The sequence below is a fragment of the Melanostigma gelatinosum genome (assembly GCF_949748355.1).
Source record: "Melanostigma gelatinosum genome assembly, chromosome: 24".
Classification (NCBI taxonomy): Eukaryota; Metazoa; Chordata; class Actinopteri; order Perciformes; family Zoarcidae; genus Melanostigma; species Melanostigma gelatinosum.
In genome coordinates this window covers 1,685,001-1,703,937 of record NC_136657.1, presented here as the reverse complement: position 1 = coordinate 1,703,937, position 18,937 = coordinate 1,685,001, and the positions used below count along the sequence as shown (strand labels likewise).

Here is an 18,937-nt window from a genome sequence, read left to right as displayed (position 1 = left end):
GCCAAAGCACGACAACATCTCACTGATTCCACCCCTGACGAATAGAGAGAGAAGCTTCAGAGCTTGGGTTTCATCCATGACTCACTGGTTGTTACTGCACATTACATGGCAGTAATGAAATGCAATAGATACTTTCATTTGTACATGATTTCTGTATGTACTTTGAAGAGAAGTATGTGACAGACTTTCAAGTGGGGATATGAAGGTTTATCAAATGTTTCCTTCATTTAGAGTCTGACAGAGGGCCTGATGGGAGAACTGAGAATGTACTAAGAGACACAAGCTCTGATGGAGTCATTGCCCCGGACCCCGGCCAAATAGACCCAATGGCTCCCTTTGCCTGGGACATCACCCCACCATTTGAGACCAACGACAACAGCTCCAACACATCTGCAAGTTATTTCAACAGCAGACTCTGTGTCTTAATCTGAGAGCCTCTTTAAACTCAACACAGAAAGAAATGCAACGCAATCGCAGCTCCAATCGATCAACAAGGAGAGAGAACAGTGAGGAGACGCAGGCTCTATTACATGACATTAGTACCGGAGCAACTCGTCTGCAACCACGCTGACACTGTTAACAAATAACAGTGTCAGTTTACAAAGGTGTGGGTTTACACTGTTCAGGGCATTATTCAAAATGACCTTGCATATACACTACTGAACCTCATACACACCAATAAAAAGCTCTTACATAGTGTGCATATGCTCATATAAGCAAACAATATATATTGCTGATATTGCTGCTTCAAAATAAAGCTTTTATTTCACAAGCGGAATTCTATTGTTTTTATTGAAATGATCTCACACACGCACACACCACTGAAATGATCTCACACACACTACTAATATGATCTCACACACACTACTAATATGATCTCACACACACTACTGAAATGATCTCACACACACTACTGAAATTATCTCACACACACTACTGAAATGATCTCACACACACTACTGAAATTATCTCACACACACTACTAATATGATCTCACACACACTACTAATATGATCTCACACACACTACTAATATGATCTCACACACACTACTGAAATGATCTCACACACACTACTGAAATTATCTCACACACACTACTGAAATGATCTCACACACACTACTGAAATGATCTCACACACACTACTGAAATGATCTCACACACACTACTGAAATGATCTCACACACACTACTAATATGATCTCACACACACTACTGAAATGATCTCACACACACTACTGAAATGATCTCACACACACTACTGAAATGATCTCACACACACTACTGAAATGATCTCACACACACTACTGAAATGATCTCACACACACTACTGAAATGATCTCACACACACTACTAATATGATCTCACACACACTACTGAAATGATCTCACACACACTACTGAAATGATCTCACACACACCACTGAAATGATCTCACACACACTACTAATATGATCTCACACACACTACTGAAATGATCTCACACACACACTACTGAAATTATCTCACACACACTACTGAAATGATCTCACACACACTACTAATATGATCTCACACACACTACTGAAATGATCTCACACACACTACTGAAATGATCTCACACACACCACTAATATGATCTCACACACACCACTAATATGATCTCACACACACTACTGAAATGATCTCACACACACTACTGAAATGATCTCACACACACCACTAATATGATCTCACACACACCACTAATATGATCTCACACACACTACTGAAATGATCTCACACACACCACTGAAATGATCTCACACACACCACTAATATGATCTCACACACACTACTGAAATGATCTCACACACACTACTGAAATGATCTCACACACACTACTAATATGATCTCACACACACCACTAATATGATCTCACACACACCACTAATATGATCTCACACACACTACTGAAATGATCTCACACACACCACTGAAATGATCTCACACACACCACTAATATGATCTCACACACACTACTGAAATGATCTCACACACACTACTGAAATGATCTCACACACACTACTAATATGATCTCACACACACCACTAATATGATCTCACACACACTACTGAAATGATCTCACACACACCACTGAAATGATCTCACACACACCACTAATATGATCTCACACACACTACTGAAATGATCTCACACACACTACTGAAATGATCTCACACACACCACTGAAATGATCTCACACACACTACTGAAATGATCTCACACACACACTACTGAAATTATCTCACACACACACTACTGAAATGATCTCACACACACTACTGAAATGATCTCTCACACACTACTGAAATTATCTCACACACACACTACTGAAATTATCTCACACACACCACTAATATGATCTCACACACACTACTGAAATGATCTCACACACACACTACTGAAATGATCTCACACACACACTACTGAAATGATCTCACACACACTACTGAAATGATCTCACACACACACTACTGAAATGATCTCACACACACACTACTGAAATGATCTCACACACACTACTGAAATGATCTCACACACACACTACTGAAATGATCTCACACACACACTACTGAAATGATCTCACACACACTACTGAAATGATCTCACACACACACTACTGAAATGATCTCACACACACTACTGAAATGATCTCACACACACACTACTGAAATGATCTCACACACACACTACTGAAATGATCTCACACACACTACTGAAATGATCTCACACACACACTACTGAAATGATCTCACACACACACTACTGAAATGATCTCACACACACTACTGAAATGATCTCACACACACACTACTGAAATGATCTCACACACACCACTAATATGATCTGAGTAAACCTGAGGTTTAGTTTGGCATGACTTTAACAACATAAGTGAATGTACTTGTTAGCAAACAACAAACTACTCAATACTGTATTAATATGACCCTGATAGGACTCACGCTTTCACCTCATCGGAGTTCCATTAACACACTCCTGCTATGTGATCAACATTTTTTTCTAAGAATCATACCTAGTTTGGAAACTAGCTTCCCACACACACACTCACTCAATAATGTCCTTCAACTGTAACAGTGAGTCCTATCTTGAGAGCTAATGGCCTAAAGCAGAGGGCTGCTTCACCTGCTATGATACACATGCAGTGTGAGGCGGTTCTCATGAGTCCACAGGATGTTACCTGAAGCGTGAGGGGAGATGATGGACAGTTCTCAGCCTTCCCCTGAACAGGTTTGGGAAAGCTGTTTTTCAGTGTCTTCAAGGTTTCAAAGTACCAATTGCATCAGTTTTGTGTGTCACATGTCACAGTGAAACTCAGCAGCCCTGCTGACAAAGAGGGGGCAGAGGGCTGAGAGCACACTGCTTTATTAGGGTGCAATTTTAGAAAGGACTTGAAAAGGCACATAAGCACATGAGTAATGCGAGTGCACACACACACACACACACACACACACACACACACACACACACGCTCATACCGAGACTCTCTTCACTGTAGTGGGTTGTGTAAGAAGATAATGGCTGAGCCAAAATCAGCCCACTTCAATCCACAATGACACATGCAGTGTGTGTTTGTATGTGTGTGTCAGAGGTGAGGTGAGTAGGGCAAAGCATTTCTTATGTAAGGTTGTTGACTCAACACACACAAACACAGGATTACTCCTCTCTGCTCACAACATACTGTATATATACAGTATATATATATATGGTTGGCCCCTTCTTATCTATTTATTTATAATTGATATCTATTGTAAATGCTAGCCATTAGGATGCTAAGGTATCAGTATACGCAGGCGACTCAAGCTGTCATTTTTCTGTGTAATCACGTCTGAAAACATATTTTAAACACGTATAATGTTGCAAATTCTGTCTTTAAAAAAACAATTAACATGTACCGGTAGTTGGCCAAAAACCTGACCAGTTTTGCCTCACTAGGAATTCATATTCCAAATAACTGAAGTGTGTCAAAGAACATTTCCAAGAAGCTTAATAAAATGGATAAAACACTACACCCATGGAGAAAACCTTGGTATACAATGTGAAACAACCAAACACATTATGTTATATGTGGATTAGATATGAGAAATGAGATATAACTTGTTTTCTTTCTCGTGTGAAACCATACAAGGCTGTTGACATTATCAACATCATCCTCCAGATGAAGAGTCCAACAGCTCTCTGTGTTCTTGCTGTGCAGTACAGATATTTAGAAGGATGCTAAGTCCTTCCACCTTCCTGCTTTATTTAGGCCATGTGATCAAACAGAATGTAAAATAGGATAGACACTATCCAGCCTTGTGAGGTTGTGTTTCTACTTGCATAAATTGATGTAAAGTTCAGTTGCTAAGCCTCATGCACACACCTGTAGTGTATCCTTGCTGCACCTTCATCTGTTACTCCAGGTCACCGATTCCACTCTACATCCGCGTCCCTCATCCCCTCACTGCAGCAGCTTCCGTCCTTCACAATCATTTCACCTCAAGCTGCTCAACACTCGAACCGTCGTCTCACCCGGATGGCTGCGGTCAGAATGCTATTTAACTGCTTTTGACACGCTGTTCAAATTGCAACACTGTTTCATTCTCTCGGCGTCTCCTGTGCGACGGCTCAGTTATTCCTGTAGGTTCTGTACGGTGGGTCTCGTTTAGCCGTCCTCTACTACCAGGTATCAGGCTTTACTGAAGCAGCGTTTTGAAGATAGGCTGTATCTATTCCCTCTTTTTCATGAGGCTATTTGAATATCTAGCATTTGACTGGTTACATTTTCAAACTACAACAACATCATGTTGGCATGGCCTATAAGCCCACTTCCTGCACATTAAAGCCCTCTACACTTCATATGAAACCTGTTCAATAACTTTCACGGTTCTCCTACTGTATCTTAGTGTAGCGGTCTCCATCTCATGACACTCATTACTAAGTACAGTTGACTTCAACAAAAATACCTAATTCATTTTTATGTTTTATATTATTTTTGTTTAATTTATGGATTGAGTAGTATGAGTAGTATGTTACGCCAAATATGCATGTACATCCATGACTAGCACAGAGTTATCCAACTACTTTTCAGTGCAGCTCATTCAGTCAATAGTCAGTATCATGCATCACAAATCACAACTACTGTGCACAGCTGGCATAACAACATAACGTTCCTCCATAATGAGCCAGTGCATTCCTCAAAGTGTTCACAGATGGATCCATGGTTGGGTTTTGGGAGGATATCACAGGCCTCCCTCTGACACCAGATGCAATGTCAGCTGCATTGTTTGAGATACCTGACTGCTGAATCTCATCTGTCAGAGGCCGGCCTTGTAGACAAACGCATTGGCATCCTGAAAGAGAGAAAACTGGGATGAGACTTGGGTTTAAATTTAGCTAATAAATGTAATAATTAGTGTATTGGCCCTTGTCCTAGCCCTGCTTATACAGCGGGGGGAGCTGATCCAGTTGGTGGAGACCAGACGCTGCAAAGATCTAGGCTGCAGTAGTTCGTCCCTCTACAGGAGCTGAGCATAAGCTTCCTCATGCCCTTCCTTCAATCAAAAGGTCTATCTGAAATACACCTATGTGACACTTGTTGTTCTTTTGGTCTCTTTTTTCCTCCCCGTGTGGAGTATTCAATGTTCAACAACTTCCTCATGCCCTTCCTTCAATCAAAAGGTCCATATGAAATACACCTATGTGACACTTGTTGTTCTTTTGGTCTCTTTTTTCCTCCCCGTGTGGAGTATTCAATGTTCAACAACTTTTTTGTTATATTTGTGCTGCTACGTTCATTGGAAACGAGCTGACAAAACTGTGCTGGCTTTATAATTTTTTAACTCTAATGTACTCCTGCCTGTTTTACAAGACTACCAATCATTTTAGGTGTCACCTTAATAGAGGTGTGTCCCACGATCAACATACCATTACCTGTTACCCAATTTGCCCCCAGTGTAACGGGTGTAGTAAGGACCCAGGAGCAGTACGACAAACACCAGGGATAGTTTGACTCAAAACTTTATTGTTCTTCGGCACCCACAACAGGAAGAATATTTACAGGAAAAGAACTCCTCCGAGGCCGCAGAGTCAGAGTCCCCAGCCGGGTGGGTGGAGGGGTTCTGGCGGTAGGGTTCCTTGGGCCAGGATGAAGGACCCTTATAGTCCGCACCGGGAACCTGCTGGGTGTTGTTGGCAGTCGTCTTGGTTCTAGAGGGTTGTTCTGGGTGCTGCCTATGAAACCTGGCGATGAGTCGGGGGTCGCAGATGTTCCGAGCCAGAACCCATTGCCTCTCCTCTGGACCGTATCCCTCCCAGTCGACCAGGTACTCAAGCCCTCGCCCCCAGCGGCGGGAGCGCAGCAGGCGATGAACCAAGTAGACCGGACCTCCTTCGATGAGGCGAAGAGGCGGAGGAGGTGGAGCAGCCGGCACCAATGGACTCTTTAGGACCGGTTTGACCTTGGATACATGGAATGTGGGGTGGATGCGCAGGGATTTGGGGAGCTTGAGCCTTACTGCCACCGGGTTGATGATCCTCTCAATTTCGAACGGCCCGATGAACCTTGGGCCCAGCTTCTTAGACTCCACCCACAAAGGTAGGTCCCGGGTTGACAACCACCTGGTCGATAGGGGCTGGAGTGCGGTGTCGATTAGCCGCTGTAGTGTAGCTGATGCACCTCCGATAGAAATTGGCGAACCCCAGGAAGCATTGAAGTTGCTTGCGGGAGTTTGGGACAGGCCAGGTAGTGACGGCAGCAATCTTAGCGGGGTCCATCTGGATGCTGCCCTGTGAGACGATATATCCCAGGAATGAGACCGTGGGAACATGAAACTCGCACTTTTCCACCTTCACAAACAGGGAGTTCTCCAGTAGGTGTTGAAGTACTGGACGTGGTACACATGTTCCTCTTGGTTCTTGGAGAAGATCAGGATGTTGTTGAGGTAGACGAATACGTGCCGGTCCGACATGTCTCGGAGCACATCGTTAACCAGGGCCTGGAAGATGGCATCACAAGGTACTCGTAATGTCCTTTCGTGTATTGAATGCCGTCTTCCACTCATCCCCTTCTCTGATCCGGACCAGGTGATAGGCGTTGCGGAGGTCAAGCTTGGAGAAGATGGTGGCTCCTTGAAGTAGCTCAAAGGCCGTTGGTCGGAGCTGCGACTGCCGTGAGTTGTCGTACCTGGTCAATCAACGTGGTGAGAATCTCGGCGGTGTTGGTGACTACCATGGTCTCGGTTCGCTGCATCAAATTTACAGGAAAACAGCGGCTGGTTCTCGTGGTCGGGGACAGAAGGCTGAGTGAGTTACCGGGGCAGAGGCAAGGCAAGGTAGTCCAAAACAGGCAGGGTCGGTAACGGGGAATCAGTCCAAGGGTGTATGTGGGAAAGTCTTGCATGGAAGCGGAGAATGATCTGGCAGTGAGTGTGTGTGTGAGGCAGGGGTTTAAATAGTGGAGGAGACAGAGTATCGGTTCTTAATCATGATTTCCTTTAAGCCCCGGTAGTCGATGCAGGGTCTGAGAGTCTTGTCCTTCTCCACAAAGAAAAATCCAGCCCCTGTGGGATAGGACGAGGTGCGTATGATACCGGAAGCCAGGGAGTCGTTAATATAATTGGAGATAAACCTTAGCTGAATTTCAGGAGCAGGGCCACACCTCCACGGGGCCACTTCCGGCCACACCCTACAAATACCCACGGCCACCATAGCTCAGCCTGCTACGCCTTTCGCACCAAACCGCAAGAACGCCCCGCAGCACCGCAAAACAACGAACAGAAAAGGAAAATAAACCCCTTACCTCGCCAGCATGGACCTGCTACCAACCGGGCCTCCCGAACCGTTCGCCTCCCCAGCCGCCACCCGCACAGCCCGGGGCCGCACTCCACCGAGGCAGGGCTTCCAGACGCCACGATCGCCTCCGAGAGCGCCCCGGCGGCCCAACGCAGCCGAACCCGCCGACCAGGCAAGCAACAACGGGATGCAGCAACACAGTGCAATGGACCGCAGCAACGTAACAACGCAGCAAGTAACGACTCAGCAATGCAGCAAGCAACAACGGAATGCAGCAATGGAACGACGCATGACGCAGCCACGCAACGCAGCAGGCAACGAGACGCAGCAAGCACGGAACGCAAAGCAACAATGGAACGCAAATGCATAATATTATGTTGAGCAAAAAATATCCACTTGATGCATCAGGTCAGTGTTTTGAGAAAGGACACCTGGAGAAGTGGAAAAAACTGGATAGTAGTGTATAGTAGCTGTGACCCAGGGATCAATATACAGTGTATAACAGGTTACTGGTGACAGTACCAGGTGTTTTAAAGTCCCCATTAGAGTGTAAGGCAATATGGAGTTACTTGGAGTTACTCATGTACTGTTTCCTCTGAATGAATTGCACCTCAGCCACCATGTTTTGGAAATGAACACAAAGTGCTTGTCCACTGACATCTAATCAGACATCTCTTCCTGTATCTCTTCCTGTTGCTCTGTTAGCTATCATGATCCACACGTATTGAAGAGTGGACTGGTGTGGCCAAAAGTCTCCTTTGATTGGAATCATTTCTGTAAACACTCTTGAGTGCAGGATGAGTCATCAAACAATTGAAACCGTTTTACAGGAAGAGAAGAAAATACTCTGATATGTTCCATCCTAACAGTATAAAACATGAATTGAATTAGCTACTGCATCCAGCTGCAATATCTTACATTTTTCTGCATAAATAGCATGAATATAGAAATGTACATCAAGGCAAAGGTGGGGAACTTGGCATGCCAATCCCAGGCATCACAGTGGACCTAGGACGTGGAATGTCACCTCTAGAGCTGGTGCAAGATGTGGAGCGGTATACAAACAAGATATTGTTGGGCTCACCTCCACGCACTGGTTCTGGAACCAAACTCCTGGAGAGGGTGTGGACTCTTCCCCAGGGTGATATAATTGAATTGCTGCTGAGGAAGAAGTCAATGCGTGAGTATGAGTGGTGAACCGTTTTATTGTGTCTGTGGACTACCAGGAACGCTTGTTGTTTGAAATATTAGTTCTGTCTGCTGATGGGTCAATAACTGTTAAAGTTTCTGGAAATGTTTGAGAAGGATGAAAAAGGAATGGGTCATCAGTGTTTGGACCATAAACATGACAGATTGTTGATTGTTTACAATGATAAAACAGCCTTGAGGTTCTGTGATGGTGGAGTTAATCTCTGCTTCGTGTTAGTGAATAGAGAGTGAGTGAGTTGTATTAAAGTTCACTGCAGAGGTGTGTGTCCTGTTTCGAACATTTATTAACAGTTCTCCAACATACTTAACAGAAAAAGACAGTGATTCTGCCAATCAGGTGTTTGAGGGCAGCCGCCGTCTTGTGCCACAGACTCCTCCCACTCAGCTGCGTGCCTCCGGCTGAGATGCTGAAGGAATCAGCTCGACTGCTGCTTCTAGTCTCCACAGACGTATAACTCCAGCTCGGTGACCTTGGGCAAGAACCCCAGACTGCTCCTGTGTGTGTGTGTGTGTGTGTGTGTGTGTACGCATTAGTTTGGTCCTGATGAGCGGATGACACCTTGAAGCCTCTGCCATCAGTGTATGAATGAGTGTGAATGGTGAGTGTTCACTGTGACGTGCTATGTGTGAGCCTTCACCCGTCTGAAGAGAACGGCTCCTAACTGTGGGAGCTCAGCTCTTCCGTACCCTAATTACCCAAGAAATGCATTTTCATTTCTAAACTTCTTCCGAAACGCTTCATTTGAATGAATTGATGAAATAGATTTAGCACCCAGCTCTACTTCATGACCAGTGGAGATGTGGGTCCCAAGGAAACCACGGAGAACCGCTGTAGACCATTTGATTTAAGAAAGACGTGCAGGTTTATTCAATAACTTTACTGCCAATGTAATAATAAACGTTGCTAGTTTGTGATTTCAAGCGGAAGTAGAAGAGTATGACAACAGGAATATTATAGTTCCCACTTCTCTGAGGAAGGAATTATGTTTGTGATGACACACACATTATAAATTTAGAAGAGCAGAACTGTGAAGAAATACTCAGGAACCCAAACAGAGATTCAGTCACTCAGGATTGGCTGAGGAAGATGAATTCACAGGTCTCTCCCTCTCTCTCTCTCTCTCCCCTCTCTCTCTCATGTCTCTCCCCCTCTCTCTCTATTTCTGTTCCCCTCTCTTTCTCTCTCTCTCTCTCTCCATCACTCTCTCATGCCTCTCCCCCCTCTCTCTCTATGTCAGTTCCCCTCTCTTTCTCTCTCTCTCCTTCTCCATCACTCTCTCCCCCTCTCTCATCCTCTAAATGAGCGTAACGCTTTCTGGTGCGCCAGTGGCCACGAGGCAGCAGCTGAGCGGTCACATTCATTAAGAAGTGAAGAGTTGATGTTTTTCTTCCTCTTCTTTTCATTCCTGTGACAAATAGAGGGGGAAAAGCGCAAAAGACAAACTGGTTGAAATCCTAGAAAGAGAAGGACCAGAGGACCAGAGGTCCAGAGGACCAGAGGACCAGTCCGCTGACTCTGCGCCACGCCGGAGGAGACGGAGTGGAAGATAAAAGAAAGAAAGAAAGAAAGAGTTTAAGGACTACGGGGGAATTTTGCTGGAAAACTTGGAGCGAGGAAAGTGTAGAGGAGAGAAACTCCGCCATGCAACATGAGTAACGACAGCAACGGAGTCGGGGGGCTCCGGCCCCTCTGGACCTTCAATGGTGAGTGAAAGAATCGATTTTCTAACGAGTAGAAGGTGAAGCTGTAACACGTCGACATGCACACTGTGATCGAGGCTGCGTGGCTCCTAACGAGGTTAGACTGAAGCACCACCATGCTCGTTGTAAAGTGAAGCAACAATACATTCAATATTCACTTGTACAAATAAGAAAACCCCACAAATTGATCATTTCGTAAATGTTGATGAATAAAAAGAAGTTTCTGGATATGAAGTTAAAACAATGTGTTATTTCAACAAAGGAACATTGTGAATGTTGTCACAGCGTAGAAGGAGAAACGGTGTTTACAAATGAATCTGTCTATAATCTTTATTCATAATGAATTGAACTATTAATTTTCATATCCCAATAACAAATGATAAACCAACTAAATGTTCTGGGATCAGCAGGTAAGATGTGATTTGATGTATGATCAATAATCAACATCCAAACAATGAGAGCAGCAGCTTCTCCTCAGAGGACAAGTGAAGATGATGAGAACGGGAGGAAGAGGAGGTGGTAAAGGAGGAGATAAGAAAAACAACAGAATCAGATTTCTCCTCCTCTCCTCCTTCTACCATTTTCATCTCATCTTCTGCCTCCTCTCTCCATGTCTTTACTGGAGTGTGAAAACATGATGATATGAGAGGGAATTAGTCCTGAGTGCATAAAATGACTGTACAGCATCAATAAATATGAAATTCTGTGCAAAAATAGTGACACTCACTCACTTATGGTGGTCTTTTTCTGCCGAGGTTGCAGTTGAACGGCTGATAGCTCAGTACTTGGACACTGAGGTGTTGATAACATACTGAAGCTAAATATTCTGTTGTAGTTCATCTCACTACAACAACATAACACACTGTGACACCTGCTCTGATGAAGTATCCCAGTGGATATGTTTCATGTTAGAATATGTGATTGAAGGTCTTAATCATTTTCATATTTACATGTCATCCCCGGCTTTTTATGCTGGCGCAGACCTTTGAGTGAAGGAGTAAATATGTGGTCCTCTCTGTACGATAGAGTGATTGACAGCTCTGAGTTCTAGAGGAAACAGCAGGGGGCTGATGTTACGTTCCTCTTCGACTCCATTTTCTCTGATTCCTCCCCCGTCTCCTCGCCTCCATCAGCGGCTCCTCTATTCTCCTCGCTTCCTTCTCCTCACCTCTTATGGCTCCTCTCCTCCTCCTGCTCTTTTAGTTTCATGTATTCACATCCAGGATCCCTGTGGTGTAAAGGCCGTTTCTTTAAGTGTGAGTGCACTTATAAGGTTGTGTGTGTGGATAAATCCTTTTGAATACGTGTGTGTGTGTACATGACATGTGTATGCTGTAGAAATGTGTTTGTGTCGTTCAGCCAGCAGCAGGGGGTGTGCTGGGAATCTGGATGAATCAGGACAAAAAGATGTATAAATATAACGTAATCTAATCCTAAATAGAGTAAAGCCTGTTGACCTGTGGAGACGTTCATGATGAAGTGAGATGAATTTGAAGTACTGAGTGGTGCTAGCCTCCAGGTTGGACTTCTGAAGGACACGTCCTGCTGGAGTGCTCCAGAGCTTGTGGATCGGATGCTTGAATGGGCTCCAGCCCCCCCCCCCCAGTGAAGAGGAGCATGTGGGTGCAGATAATGGATGTACAGTGTGTGTGTATGGAAATGGAGCCAACCACACATGATGGTTTGTTGATGGCTGATATTGGCATATTATATCGGCTGGTTTGCAGTCTTGCTTCTCACCTGCTGTGGTGGTTTCCACCCTGTAGTGCTCCACTAGAGTGGGCTGTGTCTTCATTCTCTGTGTGTTTGCTCAAAGTGAATGAGGGACACCTGCAGCCAGCTATGCTTTACTGTCTTTATGACCAATCAATTCGATATTTACAAGCATCCATTACTGCAGTACTATCTATTTGTTTTGAACTCGTCATTTGGAATCGTCTTTAGATTGCTGACTGTGTTCTGTATTGTTCTTCATTGAATCCTCTGATGCCAGAGTTGGACTGCTGTTTGTCTTCTGTTGTGTTTGTGACCGCTGAGCTGCTCAGAGCCAGTCTGCTGCCTCTGCTGGTTGATAGGAGTTTACTTATGAACTCTGTGTTGCTGTTGATACCATCACCATGTCATTGGTGAGCGAGGACGGAGGTCCTACGCTAATGTGGCATTTGGGAAATACACACATTCGTGTTTTTGCCTTGGGAACCAGCTATGGAGGAAGTCCCTCCCCTCGTCGATACATAACTCCTTGTAGAACCACAATATTATTTCAAACTTGGACAGAGCCAAGCTAGATGATTTCTCCTATTTCCAGTCTTTATGCTAAGCTAAACTATGAATGAATGAATGAAATTTATTGATAGAGCGCTTTTCACAGACATGACATCACAAAGTGCTTAACAGCAGAAATTTAAAAACATAAAAAACCACAATAAATTACATACACAGAATTTAAAAGAAAAGAAAAAAATAAGATAATAAAAATTAAAAATATTTTAAGAGCAGGTCTAGGACACAGGTTTTTACACAAACGCCAGCCTAAACAGGTGGGTTTTGAGCTGTTTTTTAAAAGTATTCACAGTGTCTGCGAGGCGTAGAGTTGCAGGCAGAGCATTCCAGAGCCTCGGGGCCACTGCCTCAAAGGCACGGTCACCACGGGTCTTAAATCGTGTGCGTGGGACAGAAAACCTAGAGCGTTTGACCTGAGAGTGCGGGCGGGTGAATAGGGGCGAAGTAGATCAGCTACATAAGTCGGAGCCGGACCGTGAAGTGCTCTGTAAGTGATGGTGAGAATTTTGAAGTGTATCCGAGATGCTACAGGAAGCCAGTGGAGAGATCGGAGTACGGGGGTGATGTGAGACCGTCGGTTTGTCCTGGTGAGTAATCTGGCGGCAGCGTTTTGGATGACCTGCAGACGGTTAAGAGCAGATACACTGAGTGATGTGAAAAGTGAGTTACAGTAGTCAATGTCAAAACTAGCCGGCTGCTGCCTTATATTACAGCTTTAAAGGACTGACATGAGAAGGTTGTTCTTCTCGTTTAACTTTCAACATTTAACTCGCATATAACTCTCAACAAGAAAGCAAATAGACACTTTTCCTGGAAGATCTTCTCTTTCGTGGCCCTCTCGTGAGCCTGAAAAGTGTCTGTAAACATGTTGCAGTTATCTCTTCGCACAGAGGCTGTGGTCTTCTTAGGATTATGATGGTTACTCCTTGACCTTTCGATATATATGCATCTGATTGAATCTGATCCAAAATAATTGTTGGTGTTTCTTTGTTCTTGGGTTTCACATAGGACTTTGTGAGCTGCACTAGATTCTGCAGTTGTCTGCTTCTCTTTTCTTGAGTATGTTTTCTTAAGCTGAGGTGGTTTTCCCATCAGTCAATTTCCCCAGTTACACAAACATCTTATATAATTTCATTGAATTGAAGGATGCACATTTGTTTGTGTCACAGACGGTGAATACAGACAATAAGTGGACCCAAATGCAGAGACAGTAGCCGACATGATCAGTTCAGTTATTGAAGGTATATGTTGTTCTACTGGCAGGTATCGCAATCATTAAGGGGGGCAAGGGTCAAAACCGGGAAGACAGTCCAGACCGGCAAACAAAGATGACAAGCTTTAATTACGATTAATGAATACCAAAAGATGGCGTAGAGCAGGGGTGTCAAACATACGGCCCGCGGGCCGGACCCGGCCCACCACGTCATTTTATGTGGCCCACGAATCCGCCAGCAAAAAAAAAAAAATAATAATTTTTTTTTTTTTTTTTTTTACAAAAATTTAAAGTTAGATGTGAAAATAAAAATATCCCCATGGTCGAAATTATGAGATAGAAAGTCGAAGTGATGAGATGGCATGTTGTCTGTGTGCCGACATTAAAACTATCACAACAGGTGGACAGGAGATGCAACAGCCCATAAAGAGGATTTCCAACAAGTTTCTCAACATGCGTACTTCTCTGTACTGAAACGTCATCAGTCTCAGCCCAAGTACTGTTCCAATTCAAAGTTCACATCGAGCCAAGCACGGCCCTAATGCCCGGATGTGGCTCGCTCTGCCCATTTTACCCGGGATGCATCGGAGGTGACTTGTCTGTACTTGGGACAGCCAAATATCCCAGAATGCATTTTGCACCAGCAACAGGAAACAATGGCGGAGGAGAAATCACACAACTGGAAGTACGTGTTGTGGAAGTCACAGATATCCCGGGAAACTAAACTAACTATGTTAGGAGTACCGTAGTTACATTTACACCGTCTTACATTTACAACCGGCCCTTTGAGGGCGACCGTGATGCTGATGTGGCCCCAGAGTGAAAATGAGTTTGACACCCCTGGCGTAGAGTGATCGCACTCAGAAATAACAAGTTTAAATAGTAAGCAACATATTTCAACTTTAAATCCAGCTCTGTGCACTACCCACACTGTGCTGCTGCAGGCTCTAGCAAGAGACAAGTAAGATGGCGAGCGGACCCCGTTGACCCCCTCTGGTTCTATGACGATCGGGTACTGACATCACTCCTCCTGCAGGACATGTTGCTGCTCCTTTACATCGAAACTGCGCCAACATGTTTGTAGAACAGTGACCACTGTGGTGAAGTGAATCTCTCTCCTTTACATTACATTTTAAGTAACTTGCTCAATTGTGTTTCATCCATTTATTTATTTTATTGTCAGAAGGTTGTTAGACAAGAACACTCAAAGTTGGTTGGATTTCATTTCCAAGTTGTCATTTATTGATTTATGAATGTGTTAATGTGTTAATTGGACGGGGACAGTGCACAGCTTCTTAGATGTACCAGAGTTAGCTATAAGCTCATTTATATTTGTAGTTCCTCGGCAGCAAACAGAGAATAATATCATGTTCACTATATGATAATAACTTCAACAGCACAACAAAAACAGTTTTGCCAGTTTTCGGTCCTTATCTGGTGACTCTCAGTGGAAGGATTTTAGTGAATATCACTCAACTGAAAGGTATTTTTCATTATTTTCTAATATTTGTATTGACAAAGGGAACAATCAATAAAAGAAGGAAATAGTCTGCATATGAATTGGAGTTTAATGAGTAACATATGTGTTTGCATGAGCTAGTAAACAGGGTCCTCTGGGGACATAGAAGAGAATGTATTCAAAGGAAGTGCAGAATGTTGTTTAATTTGTTGCTGGTGGGGGTCTGCATGTTACAATAATAGACCATCCTAATGAAGCTGTAACCGTGCCACTAGCATCCTTTACAACCTGTAGTTCTTTCTACCCTGTCATGGCCTAGTTCTCCAGGACACTGCAGTTGCCATGTTGTATTTACTGTGTGGTTGTGTATGTGTCAGCCCCAGATGTTGTAACTGGCACATCCCCTGTGAGCTGGCATCACAATGGGCACAGAGGGATGTAAAGTTGGAGAGAGCGGGAGGCTGCAGAGCGGCGATAGAGGAATTAGGGGCTATGGTTTGACAAGAGGCAGAGGAGGATTTACTAACTGTTCAAAGCTAGAGGACAACTAGTCTGTTCAGTGAAATGTCCATCAGATCCATCAGCACATCAGACATGTTGCGTTACATCAGTGGCAGGCCGTGGATTTTATACCTAGGCCTTCACTGTTGTCCTGCAGCTGAAATACCACCTGATGGCGCCACAGTTATTATTGGTTTCTAAGGCTGTAACTATGTACGTAGTAAATGTACGTACCGTTCGGTACGAGACTTACGTTTGAAAAAGTACTAGAGCGTTTGGAAAAAGCAGAAGCTTATATTTGGGAAAAGATAATGTTTTCTGCACTCATGTAGGACAGTGGTTCTCAGCTGGTCTGGCTGTGGGTCATCACTTAGATCGCCTTATGATTTTACTTTCACAACCTGAACAGCAAGTGCTCTGCAATGTCTTTCCTCGTCTCAGTCCCCTGTGTCATGGTGTGGTACAGCTCACTCAGTCAGAATGCCCATATTTGGTTGACTGAGCTGCATCACGTGATGTGATTCACTACCCATCAGCCTCTGCTGTTAAATTTCGTTTCACGATAGTCACGTGCTCGCCCACTGACCAATCACAGCACACTCTACACCTCGCGGCAGAGCCTGTACATGGACACTGAGCTGCACGTAATGCTGACGTCATTATAGGCCGTCTAGCAGGCGCTGACACGTCAAAGAATACGCCCAACATGTCAAACTAAAGATCTGATTGGTTGAACACTGACAATCAACAATATCGTCTCCATTTACTTTAATCTGTACTGGATGCACTTGTGAGTCTGCAGGCCTGGGCCTCTGTTCTTACCTAGAGACACAGAGGTGAGATCTGATTGGATAAAAGCTCTACTTAAAACAAGCTGCACTGGAAGCAGAGCAACTGAGGAAGACAGTAGCTGTGCAATGCGACAATAAGATAATGGGGAAAATATTTTTTATAAATTATAATAACATGTAGTGTATTTAAGAAAAATTATTAAATATAAAATGAGCTTTGTGATTCTGTTTAGGCCAGCAGAGAAGGCCTTGCAGGCCCTGACGGCCCGCCACTGCGTTACATTGATGTAACCTCACTCAAATGGAAATGATGAGGGCAGGAAAAGAGTATTTCTTTACAAAGTGATGAGTCAGACACAATGCTGTGGACATTCTGCAACATTGTTCATGCTCGCTATTGGTTCGTGCTCTCCATGTATTTGAATACCATCTTAACTGACTGAATTGAGAATGTACAACATGTTATATACAGTATGCTACACTCTTCCTATACTAGACTGAAACCTGACCTATTTTACTGAATGTTATTGAGCTGCTGCAAAACACATTGTCTCACGAGAGTCAAATGTTCTCATCTAGATGTGGGGGAACATTAGACGGTGCCTAATAACCTTCTCTGTACAATGTGCAAACAGACAGAAATATGCACCGATGGAGACAGAAAATGATATTTCATCACCACAGTGCTGATGAAACGTAGATAAGGTCAGCTCCAGTGGAAGTGACACTGAGGGAATCTAGTTGAGGAAAAAAATGCAACAAAAATCTTTCCCATCAGAACTGCTGTAACTGTTACTGATGTTAATCACAAAGCACACTTTAACAGCATTAAGTGTGTCCTGTTGAAATGGCTCTAGAGGATGAAGGGATAGAGCAGGACATGTTTGAATAGTGTCTTTTTAAATATCATTGTGCTTAATTGGCCTAACCTGAAGCGACATTGCTGGTGAACGAGGTGTGGAAGAAGCTGGTGTGAAGGCACTCAGTGTTGAGCCTGGGACTAAGCTGAATGAAGCCTCTTCAATTGAAAGTGTTTCCATGTAATTTGTGTGGAGACCCTCACAGGGAAACACCTGCACATACAAATAGCTCAACCTCTTTGTCTTTGCCCTCTTTTCAGTTTACAAAGTGCATCACAGCCAACATCTGGTAAGGAGAGAAACACACGCATCTAGTTTATTTTGGTATATTTCAATTGCAAATGCATTCAGTTGACGCTGTTAGAATTATTCGGTGAAACAAGTGTGTTTGCCTGGGATCTGATAGGTATGATGGGGTTTGCCTTGAATTTTGTTTATACCGAAGAGAATATTCTAATTAGAAGGAGGCCGATGAATGCCACAAATTCTCTTCAATGATTGGTTCTTTAGCATAAGGCCCATTGTCTTGTGTTGCCCTCACAGGGAGGCAGGCCTGTGGTCAATGTAAAACTGGAAGAGGTTGAGAGAGCTAGAGCATGACGAGAAACATGTGCAGAGAACATAGCAGCCAATTAACCAGAATCACCATGACACTTAAAGACTGCATGAGCACACCGAGTGCAGAGGATGTGGGACACGGTTAGCAGGAAAAGCATCAGCACCATGGAACAGGTAACGAGGCAAAAGTCTACAAGTGGCGAAAGGTCATCAAACAGAGGCAGGAGAAGAGGGAACAGAGGCTGGCATATGAAGACTATGAGGCCCAAAAAGAAATGTTGCCTCCAGCATGCTGCTTCAGTGTCCCGCTCACCTTGTGTGTGTGTACTGTATGTGCAATGTGTGTGTATGTACTCCGTGAGCCAGGATCTCCTGCTATGGGCCGATAGACAGCAGGCATATGGCAAGGCAGAGACAGAGCTGTAGATCTTTCTCAGATTTTTATGTAAATGTCTTGATTATGGGATCATCAGTGTGTTTTGGAAGGAAGTAGACAAAATAAAGGGGAAAGAGAAAAAAAACCGAATGAAGCAAGATGGAGTACGGAGCTGGAGAGA

General features: G+C 43.9%; 1 protein-coding gene across 1 annotated transcript in view; it reads left to right on the top strand.

Moving 5' to 3' along the window:
- Positions 1 to 10,663: 10,663 nt before the first annotated feature.
- The window catches only part of LOC306797113 (muscarinic acetylcholine receptor M4-like), a gene marked incomplete at both ends in the record, with an annotated part of 44,540 nt that continues 36,266 nt past the window's right edge, over positions 10,664 to 18,937 (top strand). The window contains one exon of the mRNA XM_079296295.1: positions 10,664 to 10,718. Coding sequence (XP_079152421.1) covers positions 10,664 to 10,718 — 55 coding nt within the window. The remainder of the gene's footprint in view (positions 10,719 to 18,937) is intronic.